Below are 21,392 nucleotides of genomic sequence, written 5' to 3' on the forward strand. Positions count from 1 at the left end.
CACAAAACCTTCACTGACCCTACTTTTCTTCCATTAAGAAAAGCTTCCCAAAAGAATTGTTTACATACCCCATAAATTACAAATCCTATCTCATTCTAATACTCCTCCAATATAAAAACACACAGCAATCAGAGTAATTTTTGAAACATCAGCATTTAATCACTCCCTCTTCTTAAAAACCCTTTAAAAACCTCCCAACGCTCTTAGAATAAAATTCAACGTGTAGTTAAAATAAAATAAAATCCCAGCTGTAATGTATCCCCTCTCCTGGTGTCATTTCACACCATCTCTGACCCTAAGCTCCAGTTTCACTCAACTTCTCCACCTTCTTTCTTGTTCTAGAAACAGCCAAACTTTCCAGCTTTAAAGTCTTGTCATAAAGCAGCATCTCTACAGAAAGACAGAGGTGTCCAATGTGACCTCCAAACTTTAAATCGCAACACACTGAATTCTGCAGGCTTTGATTAGCAACTGAGCTGCTTCTCAGTGAGGTAACTATGCAGTGTCTGCCTGGAACTGATTTAAGACTGGTTTCAGATCTTCCAAGTAACAGCAGGGATGCCAACTAATAAACAGCGTTATTTGACTGCTTACAGTGGGCTAGGTCTTTTTACTCTCAAAAATATCACCTGTGGGAGAGCCTAGGCTCTAATTCACAACGGAGCCGTTAAGGAGCTTCAGTTAACCCGCCGAGTTAAATAGGAAGTGGAGGGGTTGTATTCAAAGACGGACTGTGGTAGACCTCTACTTATGCTTTTCCTCCCGCCCACAAACACAATGAATAAATCCCGCAGGTGGCACCTGGGATCCGGGTTTGGAGCCAGTGCTCCACAGGATCCTGACCTCGCTCACGCTTGGGGCAGGGAAGTAGACAGAGCAAGGGCACCCATAGGTCCAGCACGAGGCACCTCTAAGGGAAGATGCAGGCGGCGGGGGCGGGCCAGCGGCTACTCACCTAGTGCTGGCTCTGCGGCCACCCTGGCACAGTGGCCAGGGCCTCCCCAGTGCAGGCCCGCACGCCGCGGAGAAGCCCCCGGGGAAACCTCCGCGGGCCCGTCCGCAGGCACTGCCCAGGTAACGCAGAGCGAGCACCATCGCCTGCGTCCCCTCGCCTGCCTCAGCCCCAGCTTGGCCACCAGAGCGCGACACTCACTGCTGGGGCCCCCGGAGCCCCTGGCCCCACCTCTTCTGCAGAGACCAATGAGCGCGCGCCTTCGTTCTACGGGGGCGCGGCCACCAGTGACCAATGGGCGCGCGGCGGAGCGCGAGGGGCAGGCTGGGGCTTCAGCTCTCGCCAGGGACGCCTGTTCGCTCCCTCCCTGCGACGCCGTGAGTTGAGGAGCTAGGCCCGAGCGGGCGGGACTAGGGTGGTGGTGACGCTCTGCCCTTCCCTTCTCCCCTCGCTGGGCTAACGGAAAGCCTGTCCGCCGAGTCGCGCGTCTCTGACGGTCGCGGTCGAGTGGACGTGGGGCCGTGGGAGACAATCTGGGCACGAGTACGGTGAAAACTCGTTTAGGCGGGCCCAGCGGCCTTCCTTCCTCCCGCCCCGACCCGCCCCGGCCCCGGCCCCGACCCCGACCCCTATCCCGACCTCGGCCCCGGCCCCGGCCCCGGCCCCGGCCCCGGCCCCGACCCTGGCCCGGGTCAGCTCCAGGCTGACTGCTGAGCACCCGCGGTCTCCAACCCTGCCCTTCCGAGCCCAGTGCCCGCTGAGGGGCGCGCCCCAGCCGGCCTCGGCCGCACTCCGGACCCGGGCTCTTTGTCACGCAGCTCCCGAGAGCCTGCGGTCTTCTGGGCTGCTTTTTGTGGGGCTCGTGGCGCTGTCATTTATTCGGTTATTTATGGGTCCTGTAAATGTCCACTAAGGGAACCAGACCTCGCTCGGTCTCTGCCATCATTGCGCGATCTGTTTCCTTATCGTTAATACTGGGTCGAGATACAGCCTGAAATATGCTGTTCAGGCCTGGGAACACCGACTCGCCTGGACAGGTCACATTTTCCCTGTTCCCTTATCTGTAAAATGAGGGTCGTGAGTTCCGTAATCTCTAAAATACCTGATTACTCTAAAATTATGTGTGTATCACCGTGCCACTTTAATACCCGTTCTCTGTGTTTAATGGCAGTTTAAAATGTTTAGGGTCAGAACAGCTGAACAGTAAAGTAGAAGGATACAACTTCATTGCTGGAGGTACTGGACTTGCCCATTTGATTTGGTTCCAGCCATTAGGTGATTTTGGGAAGTCATTTCACCTCTTTGTCTCAGACACCCCTCCACCCTCACCCCAGAACTAGGAGTAATGGTAGTGTCTCCCTGTTAGAGCTGTTCAGATTACATAAAGCTCATCAGGTTTTAGCGCAGTGAAGTACTCCATAAATGCTTTTATTATGCTCAGATGGTTTTACCTCCTGGGTAGTTGTCTATATTTTGCTTTATATGTGAAAATAGTGTAAAATGTTACCTGCTTGTTCCATCACATTTTTTTTAACGGATGGTTGTTTTTGAAATGTTTAAAAATGTCCAAGATAATTGTAGATTTCCATCCAGTTGTAAGAAACAATTGAGATTCTGTGTACCATTTACTCAGTTTCCCTAAAAAATAACATCTTGCAAAACTATAGTACAACATTACAACTAGGACATGGACATTGACACAACCATTGATCTTATTTAGATTTCCCTAGTTTTTACTATTTAGTTATGTATTTAGTTCTACATAGTTGTTGTTTTTTTTTTAATCCTCACCTGAGGACATTTTTTTGATATTTTGTTCAGATAGAGTGGGAGGGAGAGAGAGAGAGAGAAACATCGATGTGAAAGGGACACATCGAGTGGTTGCCACCCACACGACCCAACCGGGCCGGGGACAAACTGCAACCGAGGTACGTGCCCTTAGCAGGAACCGAACCCAGGTATCTCCAGACCGCAGGCCTATGCTCCAACCGCTGAGCCAAACCGGCCAGGGCTAGTTCTACATAGTTTTTATCATGTGTGTAGGTTCTTGTATCCACCACCACGGTCAAGCTACAGAATAGTTCCGTCACAAGAATCCCTCTGTTGCCCTTTTATAACTACATTTTCATACAGCAGGGCACCACTTTCCCAGTCTGTTCTCCCTTTCTAAATTTTGTCACTTCAAAAATTTATACAGCCCTGGCCAGTGTGGCCCAGTTGGTTGATCATCGTCCCATGCACCAGGCCATGCACCAGGAGATCACTGGTTGGATTCCCAGTTGGTTTACATGCCATGGCTGGGGTTTCATCCCCACTAGGGGGCATGCAGGAGGCAGCCAATCCATGTTTCTCTCTCATCAGTGTTTCTCTCTCATCAATGTTTCTCTCCCTCTCCCTTCCTCTCCCTCTAAAATCAACATTAAAAAAAGAATTTATATAAAAAGAATTATACAGTATGTAACTTTTCAGAATTGGTGCTTTTTTTCACTCAGCATAATCCCTTGAGATCCGTCTCAATTGTTGCATGTATCCATATTTCATTCCTTCTTATTGGCAAGTAGTATTTCATGTTACCGCAGTATGTTTAACCACTCACCCATTGAAGAACATCTGAGTTGTTGCCAATTTTTAGCTAATTTTGAATAAAGCTGCTGTTAATATTAGTATACAGCTTTTTTGTGTGAAACCTGTTTTTGTTTCTCTGAGATAAATACCCAAGAGTCCAATTGCTGGGTCATATGATAAACACACCTTTAGTTTTGAAATAAACTGCCAAACTGCTTTTCCAAAGTGGCTGTACCTTTATACATTTCCACAAGCAATATTCAAGTGATCCAGATTCTCCTCGTCACCAGCATTTGGTCTTGTCACTGTTTCTTATTTTAATCATTCTGATAGGTATGTAATGGAGATGGTTATTATTATTTTTTAATTCTCACCCGAGGATATTTTTCCATTTATCTTCAGTGGGAAGGAGGGCAGGGATGGGGGGAGGATTGATGTGAGAAAGACAAATCCATTGGTTACCTCCCACAGGACCCCAAGCAGGGCCAGGGACCCAACCACAACCAAGGTACGTGCCCTTGATGAGAATCCAACCCGCAACTCTTTGGTTCACAGTTCGACACTCTAACTGCTGAGCTGTATGGGCCAGGACAAGATAGTTATTTTTTAGTAGGCACAGGATGTAGTTGACTTTCTACTAGATTGAATACAGACTTAGACACTTCTAGGGTCAGTAATCAGACTTTCATGGACCATAGTAACTTTTTTTTTTTTATGTGGTTTCCTTTTTTTTTTTAATTTTTGTTACAAATGTTGCTCCTTTTTCCCCTCCTCACAATCCCACCCCAGCCCCCAGCATTGCTGTCTATGTCCATGCATATAAATTCTGTGGCTTATCTCTTCCCTCTCCTCCCCCATCCCCAACTTCTGAGGTTTGTCAGTCTGATCCCTACTTCTATGTCTCTGAGTCTATTTTATCAACTTGTTTTGTTCATTATAATCCACAAGTAGGTGAGATCATATGATATTTGTCTTTCTCTGATTGGCTTGTTTTGCTTAGGATAATACTCTCCAGGTCTCTCCATGTCATCTCAAAGGATAAGAGATCTTTCTTACAGCTGCATAGTATTCCATTGTGTGCATGTACCACAGCTTTTTTATCCACTCATCTATTGATGGACACTTGGGCTGTTTCCAGATCTTAGCGATTATAAATAGTGTTGCTATGAACATAGGGGTACATATATTCTTTCTGATTGGTGTTTCAGGCTTCTTAGGGTATAGTCCTAGAAATAGGACTGGGTCAAATGGCAGTTCAATTTTTAATTTTTTGAGGTAACACCATATTGTTTTCCATAGTGGCTGCACCAGTCTGCATTCCCACCAGCAGTGTACTGGAGTCCCCTTTCTCCACACCCTCGCCAGCACTTGTTTGATAATTTGTTGATGGCGGCCATTCTGACAAGTGTGAGGTGATACCTCATAGTTGTTTTAGTTTGCATCTCTCTGATGATTAGTGACATGGAACATTTTTTTATGTCTCTTGGACATTTGTATGTACTGTTTGGAGAGGTGTCTATTCAGGTCCTCTGCCCATTTTTTAATTGGATTCTTTGTCTTTTGTTGAGTTGTATGAGTACTCTATATATTTTGGAAATTAACCCCTTACCTGATGTATCGTTGGCAATTATGCTCTCCCATATAGTGGGTTCCCTTTCCATTTTGATGGTTGTTTCTTCTGCTGTGCAGAAGCTTTTTAGTTTGATGTAGTCCCATGTGTTCATTTTTTCCTTTGTTTCTCTTGCCTTAGGCATTGTATAAGTGAAAATTCTGCTCTGTGTGATGTTTGAGATTTTTCTGCCTACATTTTCTTCTGGGAGTTTTATGGATTCATGAGTCACATTTAAGTCTTATATCTATTTTGAGTTTATTCCAGTATATGGTGTAAGATGGTGGTCTAGCTTCAATTTTTTTTCATGTAGCTGTTTAATTTTCCCAACACCATTTATTAAAAAGGCTGTCTTTAGACCACTGTCTGCTCTTGCTACCTTTGTCAAATATTAATTGAGCATAATGACTTGGGTCAATTTCTGGGTTCTCTGTTCTGTTCCATTGATCTATATGCCTGTTCCTGTGCCAGTACCAGCCTCTTTTGATTACAATGGCTTTGTAGTATAACCTGATATCCGGTATTGTGATCCCTTTTACTTTGTTCTTTTTCAAGATAGCTGTGGCTATTTGGGGTCGTTTTGGGTTCCATATAAACTTTTGGAGTATTTGTTCTAGTTCTGTGAAATATGTCATTGGTATTTTGATGGGGATTGCATTGAATCTATAGATTGCTTTGGGTAGTATGGACATTTTAATGATGTTAATTCTTCCAATCCATGAACAAGGTATATGCTTCCATTTTTTTATATCTTCCTCTATTTCTTTTTTCAATGACCTGTAGTTTCTGCAAATAGGTCCTTTACTTCTTTGGTTAAGTTTATTCCTAGGTATCTTAATTTTTTTGCCGCAGTGGTAAATGGGATTTTTTTTTAGTTTCTTTTTCTGTGAGCTTATTGTTGGTGTATAAGAATGCTATCGATTTCTTGATTTTAATTTTGTATCCTGCTCTTTTGCCAAATTCATTAATTAACTCTAGTAGATTTTTGATGGAATCTTTAGGGTTTTCTGGGTATAATATCATGTATCTGCGAATAATGACAGTTTTACCTCCTTCTTTCCAGTTTGGATCCCTTTTATTCTTTCTTCATGTCTAATCACTCTGGCTAAGACTTCCAGTACTATGTTAAATAAGAGTGGTGAAAGTGGGCATCCCTGTCTTGTTCCTGTTCTTAAGGGAAATGCTTTTAGTTTTGCCCATTGAGTATGATGTTTGATATAGGTTTTTCATAAATAGCCTTCATTATGTCGAGATATGATCCCTCTATTCTCACATTGCTGAGTATTTTTATCAGACTGTGAGAATGCTGGATTTTGTCAAATGCCTTTTCAGGGTCTATTGATATGATCATATGTTTTTGTATTTTTGTTGTTTTATTGTTGTTTTTATCCTTACCCGAGGACACTTTTTGCATTTATCTTCAGATAGAGCAGGATGGAGAGAGGGAGGAAGAGAGAGAAAGAAACACCGATGTGAGAGAGACACACCAGGTGGTTGCCACCCACACGACCTGAACCGGGGCCGGGGACAAATTGAAACTGAAGTACATGCCCCTAGCAGGAATCGAACCCAGGACTCTCTGGTCCATGGGCCAACACTCTAACCGCTGAGCCAAACTGGCCAGGGCTGATCATATGGTTTTTATCTTTCATTTTGTTTATGTGGTGTATCACATTTATTGATTTGCAAATATTTTACCTTCCTTGCCTCACTGGGCTGAATCCCACTTGGTCATGATGAATAATTTTTTTGATGTATCGCTGGATCCGATTTGCTAATATTTTGTTAGGGATTTTGGCATCTGTGTTCATCAGGGATATTGGCCTGTAGTTTTCTTTCTTTGTAATATCTTTATCTGGTTTTGGAATGAGAATTATGCTGGCCTCATAAAATGAGTTTGGGAGCCTTCCATCTTCTTGGATTTTTTGGAATAGTTTGACGAGAATGGGTGTTAGTTCTTCTTTGAATGTTCAGTAAAACTTCCTCGTGAAGCCATCCAGGCCTGGGCTTTTGTTTGCTGGGAGTTTCTTGATTACATATTCAATTTCCTTAGTAGTCATTTGTCTGTTCAAGGTTTCTATCTCTTCCAGGTTCAGTTTTGGGGGACTGTGTTTCTAGAAATTTTTCCATTTCGCCTTGATTGTCCAATTTGTTGGCATATAATTGTTTGTAGTATGTTTTAATGATCCTTTGTATTTCTGTGGTATCAGTTGTTACTTCTCCTCTTACGTTTCTGATTTTGTTTATGGGGGTCCTCTCTTTTTGTTTCTTGGTGAGTTTGGCTAACAGTCAATCAATCTTGTTTATCTTTTCAAAGAACCAGCTCTTTGTTCCACTGATTTTTTTTTAAAAAAGTTTTAGTTTCTATGTCATTTATTTATGCTCTGGCCTTTACTATTTCTTTCCCTCTACTTACGCTGGGTTTTTCTTTTTGTTTATTTTCTAGTTCTTTAAGTTGTAAGGTTAGAAAAGTCAATTAGGAATTTTTCTTGTTTCTTGAGGTAGGTCCGTAGTGCTATGAACTTCCCTCTCAGGACTGTTTTCACTGCGTCCCATAGATTTTGTGTTGTTGTGTGTTCATTTTCATTGGTTTCCAGGAGTTTTTTAATGTCTTCCTTTATCTCCTTGGTAACCCATTTATTATTTAATAACATGCTCTTTATGCTTCATGTTTTCAAATGTCTTTACATGTTCTTGTTGCAATTTATTTCTAGTTTGATGCCATTGTAATCTGAGAAGATGCTTGATATGATTTCAATCTTCTTGAATTTGTAGAGACTTACTTTGTGTTCCAACATGTGGTCTATCTTCAAGAATGTCCTTTGTGCATTTGAGAAGAATGTATATTCTGCAGCTTTGGGGTGAAATGTTCTGTAGATATCAATTAAATCCAGCTGATCTAGTTAGTCATTTAAGGACTGTGTCCTTGTTAATTTTTTGTCTAGAAGATCCATCCAGTGGTGTTAGTAGGTGTTAAAGTCACCCACTATGATTGCATTGCTATTGATCTCTCCCTTGAAGTCCTCCAGAAGTTTTTTAAATATATTTTGGTGCTCCTGTATTTGGTGCATATATGTTTACCAGGGTTATATCTTCTTGTTGGATTGGACCATAGTAACTTTTTTACTGCTCTGATTTTCAACATGTACTTCTTAGTTTAGCAAGGTGAAGGGACTCCAATACTCATGTTCTTTTTATAAACGTTTTTTCTGCTTACACTCTCCCCTAGGATTGTACGTTAATTTGTTTCAGTGAAGTAATTTCAAATCAAGAATTCACCTTACATTTATACACCCTGTAGTATCTTTGGCTAGAGACATTTGTGTTCAGGGTACCACCCTCCTCAGCTGAGAGGTCTGGCTATCTCTAAGTCACAAACATAATTACAACTTTTAGAAACATCAGTTACAAATTTATGGCGCTAATTTGTGTTATGATAGTAAGAAGTTTTTGTTTGTTTTTTAATGATTTAAATTCCTGAATTATTTATCACAGCAGTAATTTAGTAGTGGTTATTTTTCACTTGCTTTTAACTGGTTTCTTTGAATTCATTACAGTTAAATTCACCAACCCACCACTAGAGGTCTCCTCTTTCCGTATAGAAAGCATTCTCAGAGGTAGCTGCTTGAATTGATCAGAAATTGCTGAAATTAACCAAGTCACAGTTGACAATGTAAAAACCTATCAATTAATTTTTTCACCTTTATTGCTAAATAACAATTTTATTTTCATGTTTAAGTTATTTTAATATAATATCTAATATTTTAAAATATCATAGCTGAATTTGGCCTTTTCTTTAAGGTGAATTATAGGGTGGGCCAAAATAAATCAAGTAAAAGTACTTCAGTTTTCACAGACCACTCAGATTTACCTGCTTAGCAACAGTTTCTCCAGTTTTACCTTTCTCTATGGAAATATATCAACCACTGAAGACTATTAGCTAGCAAATATTTATTAAACTCTTTCATTAGGGGTATGGCACTGTGCTAGGTATTAAGCAAAATGGAAATGAATAAGACATGATCCTTGCTCTTCCTTTTGCTCTGCATACTTTTCTTTTTTCTGCCTAACTGGAAACTCTTAATCACCCTTTAAGAACCATCCCAAAAGAAAACTCTAGTATGAAGCCTTCCCCTCACTCTTTTAGGCTCTGACAGAACTTGTTCATACCTCTATTAAGACACCATGTTGCATGTTATTTATGTCTTCTGCCTTCTTTATTAGACTAAATATTCTGTGAGGATAGGAACCATTTCTTTGTCTCCGTTGTTTTGTTTGGTTTTTCTATCTTGAATAAGGTCCACAGACAGGATTGGGTGGGCAGGGAAGGATGGTAAAAAAAGGGCATAGCCTGAGTTGAAGCTGGAAAGCCCAAATTTGTAAATGAGGTTGGCAGCCAATGGAGTTATTAGAGGTGGGCATAGGTGGAGGAGGCTTTAACAAAAAGCTGGAAAGGGCTGAGAACATGAGTGTGATAGCAGGGAGGAGGGAAAGTTTGCAGTAATGAAGGCAGAGTGATGGCAGAAAAGGTAGGAAGAGAGTAGGTGATTCTAGGTTCTGTCCTCAGACCTCATCTCACTGTTCCACAACCTCAGCATCCTCAGTCTCTTCCTCAGCCCTCAGGCGGTTCCACTCAGGCTTCTTTCTAATCCTCTTTTTTCCCCCTGAGTTACCGAACCATTCTATGACTAAGAAAAGAGCCCTGGGCTAGTAGTAGACAAAACAAGGTTCAAGTTTCAGCACTGCCACCAATTAGCCATGAAACATTGGGCAAGTCCTTTTATGCATTTATTAAAACCCCACCTTGTTCTAGAAAGGATTTTGGGTGTCAGCAAGTTACTTAATATCAGGGCTTCAGTTTCCTTATCTCTAAATGAGAGGTTTAGTCTAGGTGGTCTGAATTCCTTCCAATTCTACCATTTTGTGACTCGAATTCTAATTATTTGTTGGTTATCTCCTCTGAGAAGTTCTGCCAACTTCATATTTAGAATATGAACAACGGGGGAATAAAAAAGCCTGAACCCACAACGCTGACCTTCTGACATTAATTTCATAATGGCATCATCATCCGACCAGTGACTCAGGAGCAAAACTTACTGTCATCTTCAACTTCTCTGACCCTTGCCCCTACATCTCATTTACCAAGTCATGTGGAATCCATTCTGTAATGTCATTCCCATTCTTCCCCTACTTGGCCCTTTCCCATGGCCACATGTGGCTGAAGCCCTTGTTAGCTGTCTTTGTGTCCTGTCTAGTGTACTCAGTCTTGTCATTGCTGTCTGAGTAATATACCTGAAGCATAGCTCTAACGATGCCAGTGTTCTATGCTAAAACCTCAGTGACTCCTGACTACCCGCAGAAGACAGTCCAAATTCCCTAACTGATAAACCAGACCTTCTCTGATGTGACTGTAAATTGACTGTTGCCTCTTCTCATTACCCCTATATGGTAACCAAACTGAAATACAACATGCTTTAAATGTCCCTGCCTCAGCTAATCACCTGGATTATTGAAATCCTGGTCTGTCCTTATTTTAACTCTTTTATAGTATTTATTAGGTCTGTCCTTTATTTTAACTACTTGGTAACTTGTTTTAGCTCACTCCACTCTGCCTTAAATTGTTAATTCCTCACAGAGACCAAGTTTCATTTATCCTTGCCCCTTCCCCAAACCCCTCCCTGACCTGGCACACTATACTAGAGAAACTAGAATTGACCTAAATCAGATTGAGACCTAATTCAGAAATCACTTTCTTAACTCATGGTTATAGATTTTTACAGCTGGAAATCATTTGAGCACATCTCATTTTACAGATGAGAAAGCCAAGGGTCAGAGAGGTGGTTACTTGCCCAGTCTTTCCCAGCTGCCCTTCCACAGTTCTTTGCCCTGTTCTGGTGACACTATTTGTAGCCTTGTCATAGGAAGATTTGTTTCCATGTCACCTCTTCCTTCCTGAATGTAAGTGTGTTGACCTCGACACATTGCTCCCTGGGTGATTTCAGTGTGCCATTTTGATACTGCAAATGTAGATTGCAAGTAGGGCTGGTTTCAGTGAATTTGTAGGTGCATTGTCTGAATGGTCACCAGGTGGCAACAGTGCCGACAGATGCCAATTGAGGATAGAACAATGGAACTTAATGTCAAGGCTGGACGGAATCATAGAGCTCCTCTTTTTTTGCAGCAAAAGAAACTGGGAAACTGAGACCGGAGTGACTTGTTCAATAGCTATTGAGAGGCAAGTGAGTCATTAGCTTTACTGGCACAAGGCATTGACTTTGAAGTTGTGAAGTGACTATATGTACATGACTCTGACTGCCAGCTGATGATCTAATATCAATACTGTTTTTGTGTGTCTAGATCAAATGATGCTGTTTGGAAAAGTTGCCTGGCAGTTGTGTGGCTTGAAGAAAATCCCATGGTCATGTGATTCCAGATACTTCTGGGGCTGGTTGAATGCCGTGTTTAATAAGTAAGTTACTCTAATGAAAGGGAAGAAACATGGAGATTGTTAAAATGAGATGACTTCCCAATAGCTATTTGGTTATTTCTTGTATTTAAAAACTTTTTTTGTACAGTGTGTGCAGTGTGAGCCTCATTTTGTTTATTTTTTAAAAAATCTTTATTGTTGAATGTAGAATGTATTACAGATGTTCCTCATTTTTCCCCCATTGACCCCCTCCTCCCCACTCCCGCCCCCCTCCCGCCTTTTCCCACACTATTGTCTGTGTCCATTGGTTATGCATATAAGTTCTTTGGTTTATCTCTTCCCGCCCCCCCCCAACCTCTTTCCCTTTGAGGTTTGTCAGTCTAGCAATGAATTTGTACTTCTTAATCCCTTCACCTTTTTCACCCGTTCCCCCACGCCTCCTCCCATCTGGCAACCAACAAAATGTTCTCTATCTATGAGAATGTTTCTGTTCTACCTGTTCATTTTGTTTGTGGATTCCATTGTTGATAGATATGTATTCACTGCCATTTTGTTTGTTCATACATTTTATCTTTTTCTTCAAAAAGACCCTTCATCATTTCATATAATAACGGTTTGGTGGTAATGAACTCCTTTAACTTTTTCTTGTCTGGGAAAGTCTTTATATGGCCATCTATTCTAAATGACAGCTTTGCAGGATAGAGTAATCTTGGTTGTAGGTTCTTGCTTTTCATCACTCTGAATATTTCTTGCCACTCCCTTCTGGCCTGCAAAGTTTCTTTTGAGAAATCAGCTGACAGCTTTATGGTAACTCCCTTGTAGGTAACTAGCTGCCTTTCTCTTGCTGCTTTTAAGATTCTCTCTTTGTCTTGAAACTTTTGCATTTTGATGACGATGTGTCTTGGTGTGGGCCTCTTGGGGTTCATCTTGTTTGGGACTCTCTGTGCTTCCTGGACTTGTATGTCTGTTTCCTTCACCAAGTTAGGGAAGTTTTCTGCCATTATTGTTTCGAGTTCTTGTTCTCTCTCTTCTTCTGGCACCCCCAAGATGCGAATGTTGGCACGCTGAAGTTGTCCCAGAGGCTCCTTACACTATCCTCATTTTTTTGGATTCTTTTTTCTTTTTGCTGTTCTGATTGGGCGTTTTTTGCTTCCTTATATTCCAAATCGATGGTTTGCTTCTTGGATTTACGTACTCCACTATTGAACCTGTGTAAATTATTCTTTATTTCAGTTAATGCCTCTTTCAATTCTGACTGTGTATCCATCATTTCTGACTGGCCCTTTTTTATGCTCTTGAGGCCCTCACTAAGTTCACTGAGGTTCTCACTGAGTTCATTGAGCATCCTTATAAGCAGTATTTTGAACTCAGTATCTGGTAGGTTGCTTATCTCCATTTCGCTTAGTTCTTTTCTTGGGGTTTTGTTCTGTTCTTTCATTTGGGACCTGTTTCTTTGTCTCCTCATTTTTGCTGCCTCCCTCTGTTTGTTTCTGTGTCTTATTTAACAAGCAGTATGGGGCTAGCTGAGACCAGATGCTGCTCCTTTGAAAGAATTTAGGAAAAACCTGAAGCAGGATCCAAGACAGGCCAATCCTATGGTTAAGCAAGTGGCAACAGCTTGGGTGGACTTGAAAGTTGGATGGGGCGGGGCCTCAGGGGAGTCACCAGGGCGGGGCTACCAGTGTGAGCCAGGTTGCTGGAGTCCCAGATATGGCGACTGTCTGCCGCCCCAGGGAAGGGCTCACCAAAGGAACAAAGGCCTCTGATAGCACGTTTGTCCCAGAGAAAGCCCCCTCTCCAGCCCTCGCTCCAGTGCCAAACAGCTCAGTTCTTCTCTGTATGTCTCTGGCGCCCCTCGAGCTACCTCCCCTCCAAGCTTAGAGGGAGAGAGTCCGATAAGTCTGTGCGCAGGCCCTTTAAGGAGCTGCCTGGGGCTCCAGCCGCTTCAGCTTCCCTGAGCCTCAGTTCCTGCCGGTTTTTCCAGCCAGAAGTTATGGGGATTCTCTTCCTGGCACTGGAACCCTGAGCGGGGCACCTGGTGTGGGACGGAGACCCCCCTCAGTCCCCAGGAAGAACCTTCCCAGCCGAGGTGTCCTGATTTTTATCCGCCACACGTCAGTGTGGGACCAGCCCATCTCGCCACCGGCCCTCGCGCCTCTGCCCCTCCTGCCAGTCTGGATGTGGCTGCTGCTTTAATTTCATAGTTGTAGGACTTAACATCAGCTTGATTTCAGGCAGTTGTGAATGATGGTTGTTCTGTAGTGAGTTGAAAGTTTGATGTGGTTGTGGGAGGACGCGATACCGCATTTACCTACACCGCCATCTTGACCGAGCCTCATTTTGTTTAAAAACAAATAAAATATATATACAAGCATTGAATGAAGACTAAAAAAAAAATAGATTACAAAATATTAACATGACTGGGTTGCAGGATTTCAGTAATTTTTCTCTTATTTGGCCTTCCTATGCCTTTCAAGTTTTCTAAAATGAATGTTTGTTACTTTTAGAATCAGAAAAGTTCAATAAATGTAATTTTAGAATATTTTATTCTATGGCTTCTGAAGGGATGTAGTTAGCCTTTTGAATATTATTAAGGGAACTGAGGTTTTTAAAAAGTTAATGGCTGGCAATGCTTAGCAGCCTCATTTTGAAACTGATGAAGCTAACCTTCTCATTACTTAATATAGCACTAACACCAGTAACTAGAGAAAAAGGTATATATAGAAATTAATAAATATCACTTAATAAGATTAATCTGAACATAGGTTCAAAATTATTTGCTCTTTAATCATTGATAAAACTAATAACCAAGTGTATCATTCTTTTGATACATAGTTATTGAGTACCTCCTGGTGTCAAGCCCTGTGTTACATATGAATCAATGAAGACTCACATCTGCCTGATAAACTTATATAAAAATAACATGCTTAAAGTATCATCCTAAGTGAAACAAGCCAAACAGAGAAAGACAAATTTCATATGATCTCACTTATTTGTGGAATATAATGAACATAACAGTTTGAGGAATGGGGTAGTCCCAGAGACGCGGAAGCGGGGTACAGACTGACAATCCCCTAAGGAGTGGGGAGGTGGGGGAGGGATGAACCACAGAACTTATACGCATGTATGCATGAACAGTGGACATGGACAACAGTCTAGGGAAGGGGCAGGGAGGGGAGAGGGAGGGGGGAATCAGTGGGAGAAAAAAGGAGAATCATCTGCAACAAAAATTAATAAAAAAAAATAATAACATGCTTGAAAGAGTTCAGTTGGAAACAAAAATAAAAGCAGGAAAGGTAGCAGGTAGAGCCATTCTACGTTTTTTTACATGGATCTTGCTAGTATACTTGTCTCCCTCCTTGAAATGAAAAGTTGTTACTATTCTGTATCTATGTTGGTGAGTATAGTTAAGCAGCTAATGACTGTAGTAAAAGCTTTTGTTCTCTCTCCAACAGAGTAGATTATGAACGCATCAGGGATGTTGGCCCTGAAAGGGCGGCCTCCGAGTGGCTGCTTCGCTGTGGGGCCATGGTACGCTACCATGGCCAGGAGAGGTGGCAGAAGGACTACAACCACCTCCCAACAGGCCCTCTGGACAAATACAAGATCCAGGCCATTGATGCCACTGACTCTTGTATCATGGGCATTGGATTTGATCACATGGGTAATTATCCTATCATTTACTTATGAAAAATGCAGGTGATTTACAGTGACATTTTGTTGCAGCTGAGTATTATAGTCATAGATATGTCCTTTTTGCCTTTTTAGTATAATTCGGTTTGCTTCTTTCTGTGTATAATATTTCTAAATTAGAGGTCATAAGCACCTCCTCTCCTTTCTCCCCTTACTAAGCTTGTCTCTACATGACTTTATTCTGTGGTTTATTGACTTAAAAATTCAAGCCTTGTTTGTCAAACTGTCTTAATTGAGAAATCCTCAATAATATAGGAATAATTATATCCACACAGCTTCTGCTTGGGTGGGCACTTATTTTCTCCAATGCGTGGATGTCTGACTGCAAAATGATCCTATCAGCACAACCTGTACAGTGAATACCACGTATGGTTAATAAGATGAGTAATCATTCCAGTTTTCCTAGGACTGAGAGGTTTCCCAGGACACAGGACTTTCAATCTTAAAATCAGAACAGTCCTGGGAAAACTAGGACAATTGGTTATTTTAATGGTAAAGCAGATTCTTAAACTGCACCTTTTTCCCCCTAGAGGGCCTACAGTATGTTGAAAAAATAAGGCTATGCAAGTGTCATTATATCGAGGATGCCTGTTTGGAGAGAATTAGTCAACTTGAAAATTTACAAAAAAGCTTGTTGGAAATGGAAATTATCTCGTGTGGGAATGTCACAGACAAAGGCATCATTACTTTACATCATTTAAGGTCAGTGCCAAAATGGAAATATCATAATGATGTTAAAGTGAAATATCAGAATTTAAAACAGTTGATGGGTAGTATCTTGTTTTAGTTCTGAAAAATATAAGAAAATAACTTGACTTTTATCTATAATACTTTAAAACAGTTGAAATTATCAACCTTAATACATTATGGTTTTATTGCATTTTTTTAAGGGGCATCTTAAAACAAAAAGAAATCTATGTAAAGCACCTAGCATGGTGCTTACTACAGTAAGCTCTCAATAAACATTAGTTATTATGCTTCCTTTCCATCTTCTAAATTAATTTCCCCCATGTTCTGCCAATAACCTATCACAGGAAGTTTGAGAAATTTTAAACATTAGAACCAAAAGTACTAGATTGTTTGTTTCTTACATTAGGTGAGGCTTCAAGGCTGCAAGTCTTCATTTTGAGTTCCTTTAAGAACTTTCTTAACTTGTTTTCCTTTCAAGGTTAAGACTTGTATTTTATCTCTTTCATGCAAAGGTATTCTATGTCATTATATACATATAGTATTTGGAAAGATACAGCTAGAATTATTGATGTAATTCAGAACAACTAATATACACATCCTGTGTGTAATTTTTTCTAAAAGTCAATAAATCATGTTTAGTGTTAATGTTATAAGAATAAAAGCCAAATTGAAGGAACTTCTTTTCTTTCTCTTTTTACAGAAACCTCAAGTATTTGTTGTTAAGTGATCTTCCTGGAATAAGAGATAAAGAAAACCTTGTCCAAGTCTTTAGGACATTACTACCGTCTCTGGAACTAAAATTAGACTTGACGCAAAATAGTAATGATCAATAAGTGCCTTATTCAATATAAAATATCATTTAAAATTGTTGATCCTAAACCACAACAAATATCATGTAATCATCAATCGAACTATAAGGATATTATATCATGATTTCTTTTTTTTTATCCTCACCCGAGGACATTTTTCCATTTTTTGTTCAGATAGAGTGGGAGAGAGAGGAAGAGAGAGAGAAAAAAAACATCGACGTGAAAAGGACACATTGAGTGGCTGCCACCCGCATGACCAACCAGGGCCGGGCACAAACTGCAACCGAGGTATGCGCCCTTAGCGGAAACAGAACCCAGGTCTCTCTGGACCGCATGCCGACACTCTAACTGCTGAGCCAAACTGGCCAGGGCATATGTCATGATATTTTAAAAACAGAAAGTCCATCGTGTAGAAAATAAATATTCAGATGAGACTCACTGAAGTTACTAAACTGGAAATGATTCAGACCAAGTAATATTTTAATTCTAATATACTCATTTTATATAGATATATATGCAGATATCTCGATGTAGATACTGAGTTAGAGTTCTTTAAAGTGATTTAAATGTACAATGCAGATATCCTTTATTGTATTTTAACAGTAATTTATGTTGTATTTTACTTTGAAGTTATTGAAGCATGTTACTATAAATGTACAATTATGAAAACGTGAAAGCTAAATTTCAGATTCATTGAAGTCAGTTATGCAAAGTAGTCAGTGGTTGTTGAGGCATTCATATTGTTCCCAGGGTTTGCATGCCTTTCTCATGAACCTGCATTCCTGTGGGATTTTTTTTATAACATACACCCTTTCTCTGAATGAGTAGTTTCTGGCTAATTCATCTATTTGTTAAGCTTAGTCTGGTGTTTTATTAAAAGTAAACATAAATATTTGGCTGAATTCAAATATTTCTGCTGATTGCAGAACAGAGGAAGCAATCAGGAAGATCAGCACTTTTTGCTTAAATTAAAAAATTGCTTTAAACAAAATTTTAACATGTCAATTAGAAACTGATTTTTATTCTCCCATATTTCCTGTGAGCTCAAGGGACATCATAAAGAAGTATAAGCACAAAATTCATTTTATATCTAGAAATCAGTGGTAAAGAATATCAGTAGGTAGATAAAAACATATCTTTATTTTGATTTTTTATTTTGTTGTTGTTAATCCTCATCTGAGGATATTTTTCTATTGATTTTTAGATAGAGTGGAAGGGAGGGAGAGGGAGAGAAAGAAATACTGATATGAGAGAGACACACTAATTGGTTGCCTCCTGCAGGACCCCTCCCTATAGGGGCTGGGGATTGAACCTGCAACCCAGGTATGTGCCCCTGACCAGCAATTGAACCTGTGACCCTTTGGTCAGAGTGCCGAAACTCTTAACTGCTGAGCATATCCTTATTTTTACCTGCTTGAAGTGCCCCCGATTCAATTATTGTTAATTATATGCCAACTTGTCTTTGAATTTCTGTATGTTTGGTTTGAATATAACTTTGGAAATCATTTCAAAATAAACACTTTCTATGATAATGATACAGCATTCAGATAGAAAAGTGAATTTTAATTGTGTTTAGAAACCAGCTTATGTAAATAGTACATACCATTATTTACTAATATAATTGCCATGTCACTTTTAAAAATTAGCAAATAGTACATTTTAAAAAAAAAGACAAGGATATAGAGCAGTCTCATGTGAAACAGTGGTGATTCTGTGTGAAGAAAAGATTGCAGATATGGTTAAACATAAGCATACATTTAATAGAACTCATTAGAAAAAATAAGCACTTCTCTCAAGTTTGTTTGATTACTGTGTGATGAGGCAACTGATTCATCACAGTTTAGTCTGGAGCTACTTCTCTATTCTGAATGGTTTTCTGTACAACTATTAAATGCATTAGGCAGTTATAGCCATCTGCCTTGTCAAGTGCATTGTTTTGGGTTAAGGAAAAACACAAAATGTAAACTATTCACAGAAGTTGAATATTCTTCTTTGTCATTTGAATCAAAACTACATAAGAATTAGATAATACTGGGATTAGTAGTCAGCTCACTATCAGCTCTATGCAAGGAGCTACATACATCAGGAAGACTTTGGATATCATTAAACTGGCTGGGGTAGTCAAAATGATTGAACAGTTGCCAGAATTTGGTGGATTACTTAGCACTAAGTGAATAGGGTCAAATGCTCTCATGAACAAAATTAACATAGCAGAGCCCAGGCCAGTTTGCCTCAGCAGTTAGAGCATCGGCCTGCAGACCAAAGAGTTCGCGGGTTTGATTCTGGTCAGGGGCATGTTGTGGTTCATCCCAGCCCTGGTCGGGGTCTTGCAGAAGGCAGCCAGTTGATGTGTCCCTCTCACATTGAGGGAGAGAGGGAGAGATTGGTTGGTTGCCTTGTACATGACCCCAACCAGGGCCAGGGATTGAATTGCAACCAAGGTACATGCCCTTGACTGGAATCAAACTGGAGACCGGTCAGAGGGCCAATGCTCAAACTACTGAGCCAAACTGGCCAGGGCTGGACTACATTTTTACTGGTTGCTAGCATAGTATACACACACACACACATATACAGGGTGGGGGCAAAAGTAGGTTTACAGCTGTGAGTACATAAAGTTTATGCTTATATTATTATGTATTATTTTCCATACAAACAACTGTAAACCTACTTTTGTCCCACTGTGTGTGTATACATATATATATTAAAAAGATATTTCAGGGAAAACATCAGTTTTTACAACCTAATGTCTTTCATGACCCATGTAAAAGCTCACAGGCAATTTCTTCCAAAACCCAGATCACTGTAGTCCTGCCTGTAGATCTGTGTCCAAGTCTGAGGCTGAGCTGGAGAGAATGAAGTACTAAATACTTTTAGGCTGGCAGGCTCAGTTCCTGCCAAGCCTATAGGTTTTGTTCTACCCCTTGATCACCTTGGTCAGCTGCCATTGTTTGCAATGGGAATTGAGTGAACGAATGTAGATGAAGTATAGTAAATCCATCTTGCCTGAAAAAGTGACTAGGATGCATCCTTTTCTAAAGGTAAAGACTAAAGTATGCAAGAAATGTCTATAAACATCATTAAATATATAAGCACATAAGTTAGTCTTTTTATGATAATTCATGATTTTAAATATTTTGAACAACTCTTATATATTCCAAAAAATGTAAAAACCAAGAGATAGAGCAAGCAGGAAATGAAATTGTAAATATTTTGATTTCAAGAACTAAAACTCTCCTTAAATATGATGTTGAAATGAGCTGGAAAAGCAAGAGATAGGACTCAAGGCAACAGAGTTCCAAGGAAATACATATGGATGTTATGTAATCCATTTTTCACTTATTGCATATGGTAAAATTGAAACATAAATCTTTTTTACATGTCTAATTTTGTCAGAGGAATGGGCAGTAGATACCATTTATATATATGTCCATAAGTTCAGCTACAACAAAAACACAAGTGCAAATCCAAATGAGTTTTTCCTTTCTGTTCCAGAGACCAGCATGAAGCATGGAAGACTGCTTCTGGAATTTCCCTTCATAGCTTGCCAAGTGGCCTCCCCCAGTTAGTTAGTTGCTTATGTTTTCTCAACATTGGGATGGTTTTCAAACCAAACATGTTTTATTTACTTGGAGTTATTGATTAGTTCCTTTTTATCATCAATCTCCAAGCTCCTTAAATGTTTGGAAAATGGTAGTTAAGTTTCTTGGTGTTGCAGTAGTACTTCTTATTATCCAGAGCTGGAAGGATGCTGCCGCTAGTCAGCTGAGGTAGGTACTGCAACCGAAAATATAAACACAGAATTAGGTCTAATGCCATGTACTTTTTTCATTATTGATAACACATCACAAGAGAGGTAAATAAGTAAAATTTTCAGCACAGAATTTTTCTGCACAGAATCCAGAACCTGAGAAGGGACAAAAAGTTTAAATTTGGTCTCTGCTTTTCCTTTTAGAGGTTTATTTCATATTAAAAGGAAAAAACATGCTTATTAAAGAAAATTTAGAGAATAAAGGGAAAATCTACATGTTAACATTATTGGACAAAAGCATATATTCACAGGACCTTAGGGACCATTTAAGCCAATGCCTTGTTTTATAGCAAAGAAAACAGTCTGGAGCACTTGGGCGATTTGCCCACTTACTCTTTAGTTAAAAGGACAATACTGCTCCCTGCGTGCTGCCAGGAAATGTTTGAATTTATTGTAAATGTCATGTGAAAGTAAGGCGAACACGTATAATTTTTGTATTGTACTATATGGCCGTAGATATCTGAAAAGCAGGTACATTTTATTGTTTTTAAATCAAACAGTTGAATCCTTCAGTACTTACAAACAATATACAAATTAGTAGGATTCCCATATTCTTTCAAGTAAAAATATTTCCATCAACATCCTTTACTCTTGACCACAAAGGAACAGCAAGATAAGGGGTAACTCTAGGGAGAAAGTCTATTTTCAGTCTGTTTTGCTACCTCGATCATGTATGATAGAGAATAAAATAAAAGCATTCTTAATTTCAAAACTCTGGTCGATCTTAGGGCCCTGGAGTTCATTCAGTACCTGTTCCTAAAGGCCTGTACACCCTCTTCCCTCCTCCAAACCTCACACACATCACCAGATACCACCCAGCCGCTGTGCAGTGGAGG

At 40.1% G+C, this 21,392-nt stretch overlaps 3 protein-coding genes across 9 annotated transcripts in view; 1 reads left to right on the top strand and 2 right to left on the bottom strand.

The window, feature by feature from the left end:
• L2HGDH (L-2-hydroxyglutarate dehydrogenase) overlaps positions 1 to 1,121 on the bottom strand; it is a 44,870-nt gene extending 43,749 nt beyond the window's left edge. The window contains exon 1 of one of the 2 annotated variants that reach the window (XM_036278136.1): positions 956 to 1,116. In XM_036278136.1, the coding sequence (XP_036134029.1) occupies positions 956 to 1,095 (140 nt within the window). In that variant the 5' untranslated portion in view covers positions 1,096 to 1,116. Of the gene's footprint in view, positions 1 to 955 lie in introns of both variants that reach the window. The other variant, XM_036278144.1, reaches the window with a different exon arrangement.
• A 161-nt stretch (positions 1,122 to 1,282) lies between these two features.
• On the top strand, positions 1,283 to 20,408 carry DMAC2L (distal membrane arm assembly complex 2 like). 6 transcript variants are annotated; one of them, XM_036270725.1, is made up of 7 exons: positions 1,283 to 1,329; positions 11,308 to 11,361; positions 11,484 to 11,595; positions 15,009 to 15,217; positions 15,777 to 15,948; positions 16,637 to 16,755; positions 20,241 to 20,331. In XM_036270725.1, the coding sequence occupies exons 3-7, from the start codon at positions 11,489 to 11,491 to the stop codon at positions 20,312 to 20,314; spliced, it is 681 nt and encodes a 226-aa protein (XP_036126618.1). In that variant the 5' UTR covers positions 1,283 to 1,329; positions 11,308 to 11,361; positions 11,484 to 11,488; the 3' UTR covers positions 20,315 to 20,331. The 6 variants fall into 6 exon arrangements, with proteins under 6 accessions (XP_036126618.1, XP_036126622.1, XP_036126613.1 ...); XM_036270720.1 differs by lacking the exon at positions 1,283 to 1,329 and adding an exon at positions 8,690 to 8,799 and having other exon boundaries at positions 11,308 to 11,365; XM_036270712.1 differs by lacking the exon at positions 1,283 to 1,329 and adding an exon at positions 8,690 to 8,799.
• The window catches only part of CDKL1 (cyclin dependent kinase like 1), a 51,441-nt gene continuing 50,441 nt past the window's right edge, over positions 20,393 to 21,392 (bottom strand). The window contains exon 10 of the mRNA XM_036270699.1: positions 20,393 to 20,522. Within this exon, the coding sequence (XP_036126592.1) occupies positions 20,421 to 20,522 (102 nt within the window). The 3' untranslated portion in view covers positions 20,393 to 20,420. The remainder of the gene's footprint in view (positions 20,523 to 21,392) is intronic.

Source organism: Molossus molossus, unplaced genomic scaffold (assembly GCF_014108415.1).
Source record: "Molossus molossus isolate mMolMol1 unplaced genomic scaffold, mMolMol1.p scaffold_m16_p_1, whole genome shotgun sequence".
Taxonomy (NCBI): domain Eukaryota; kingdom Metazoa; phylum Chordata; class Mammalia; order Chiroptera; family Molossidae; genus Molossus; species Molossus molossus.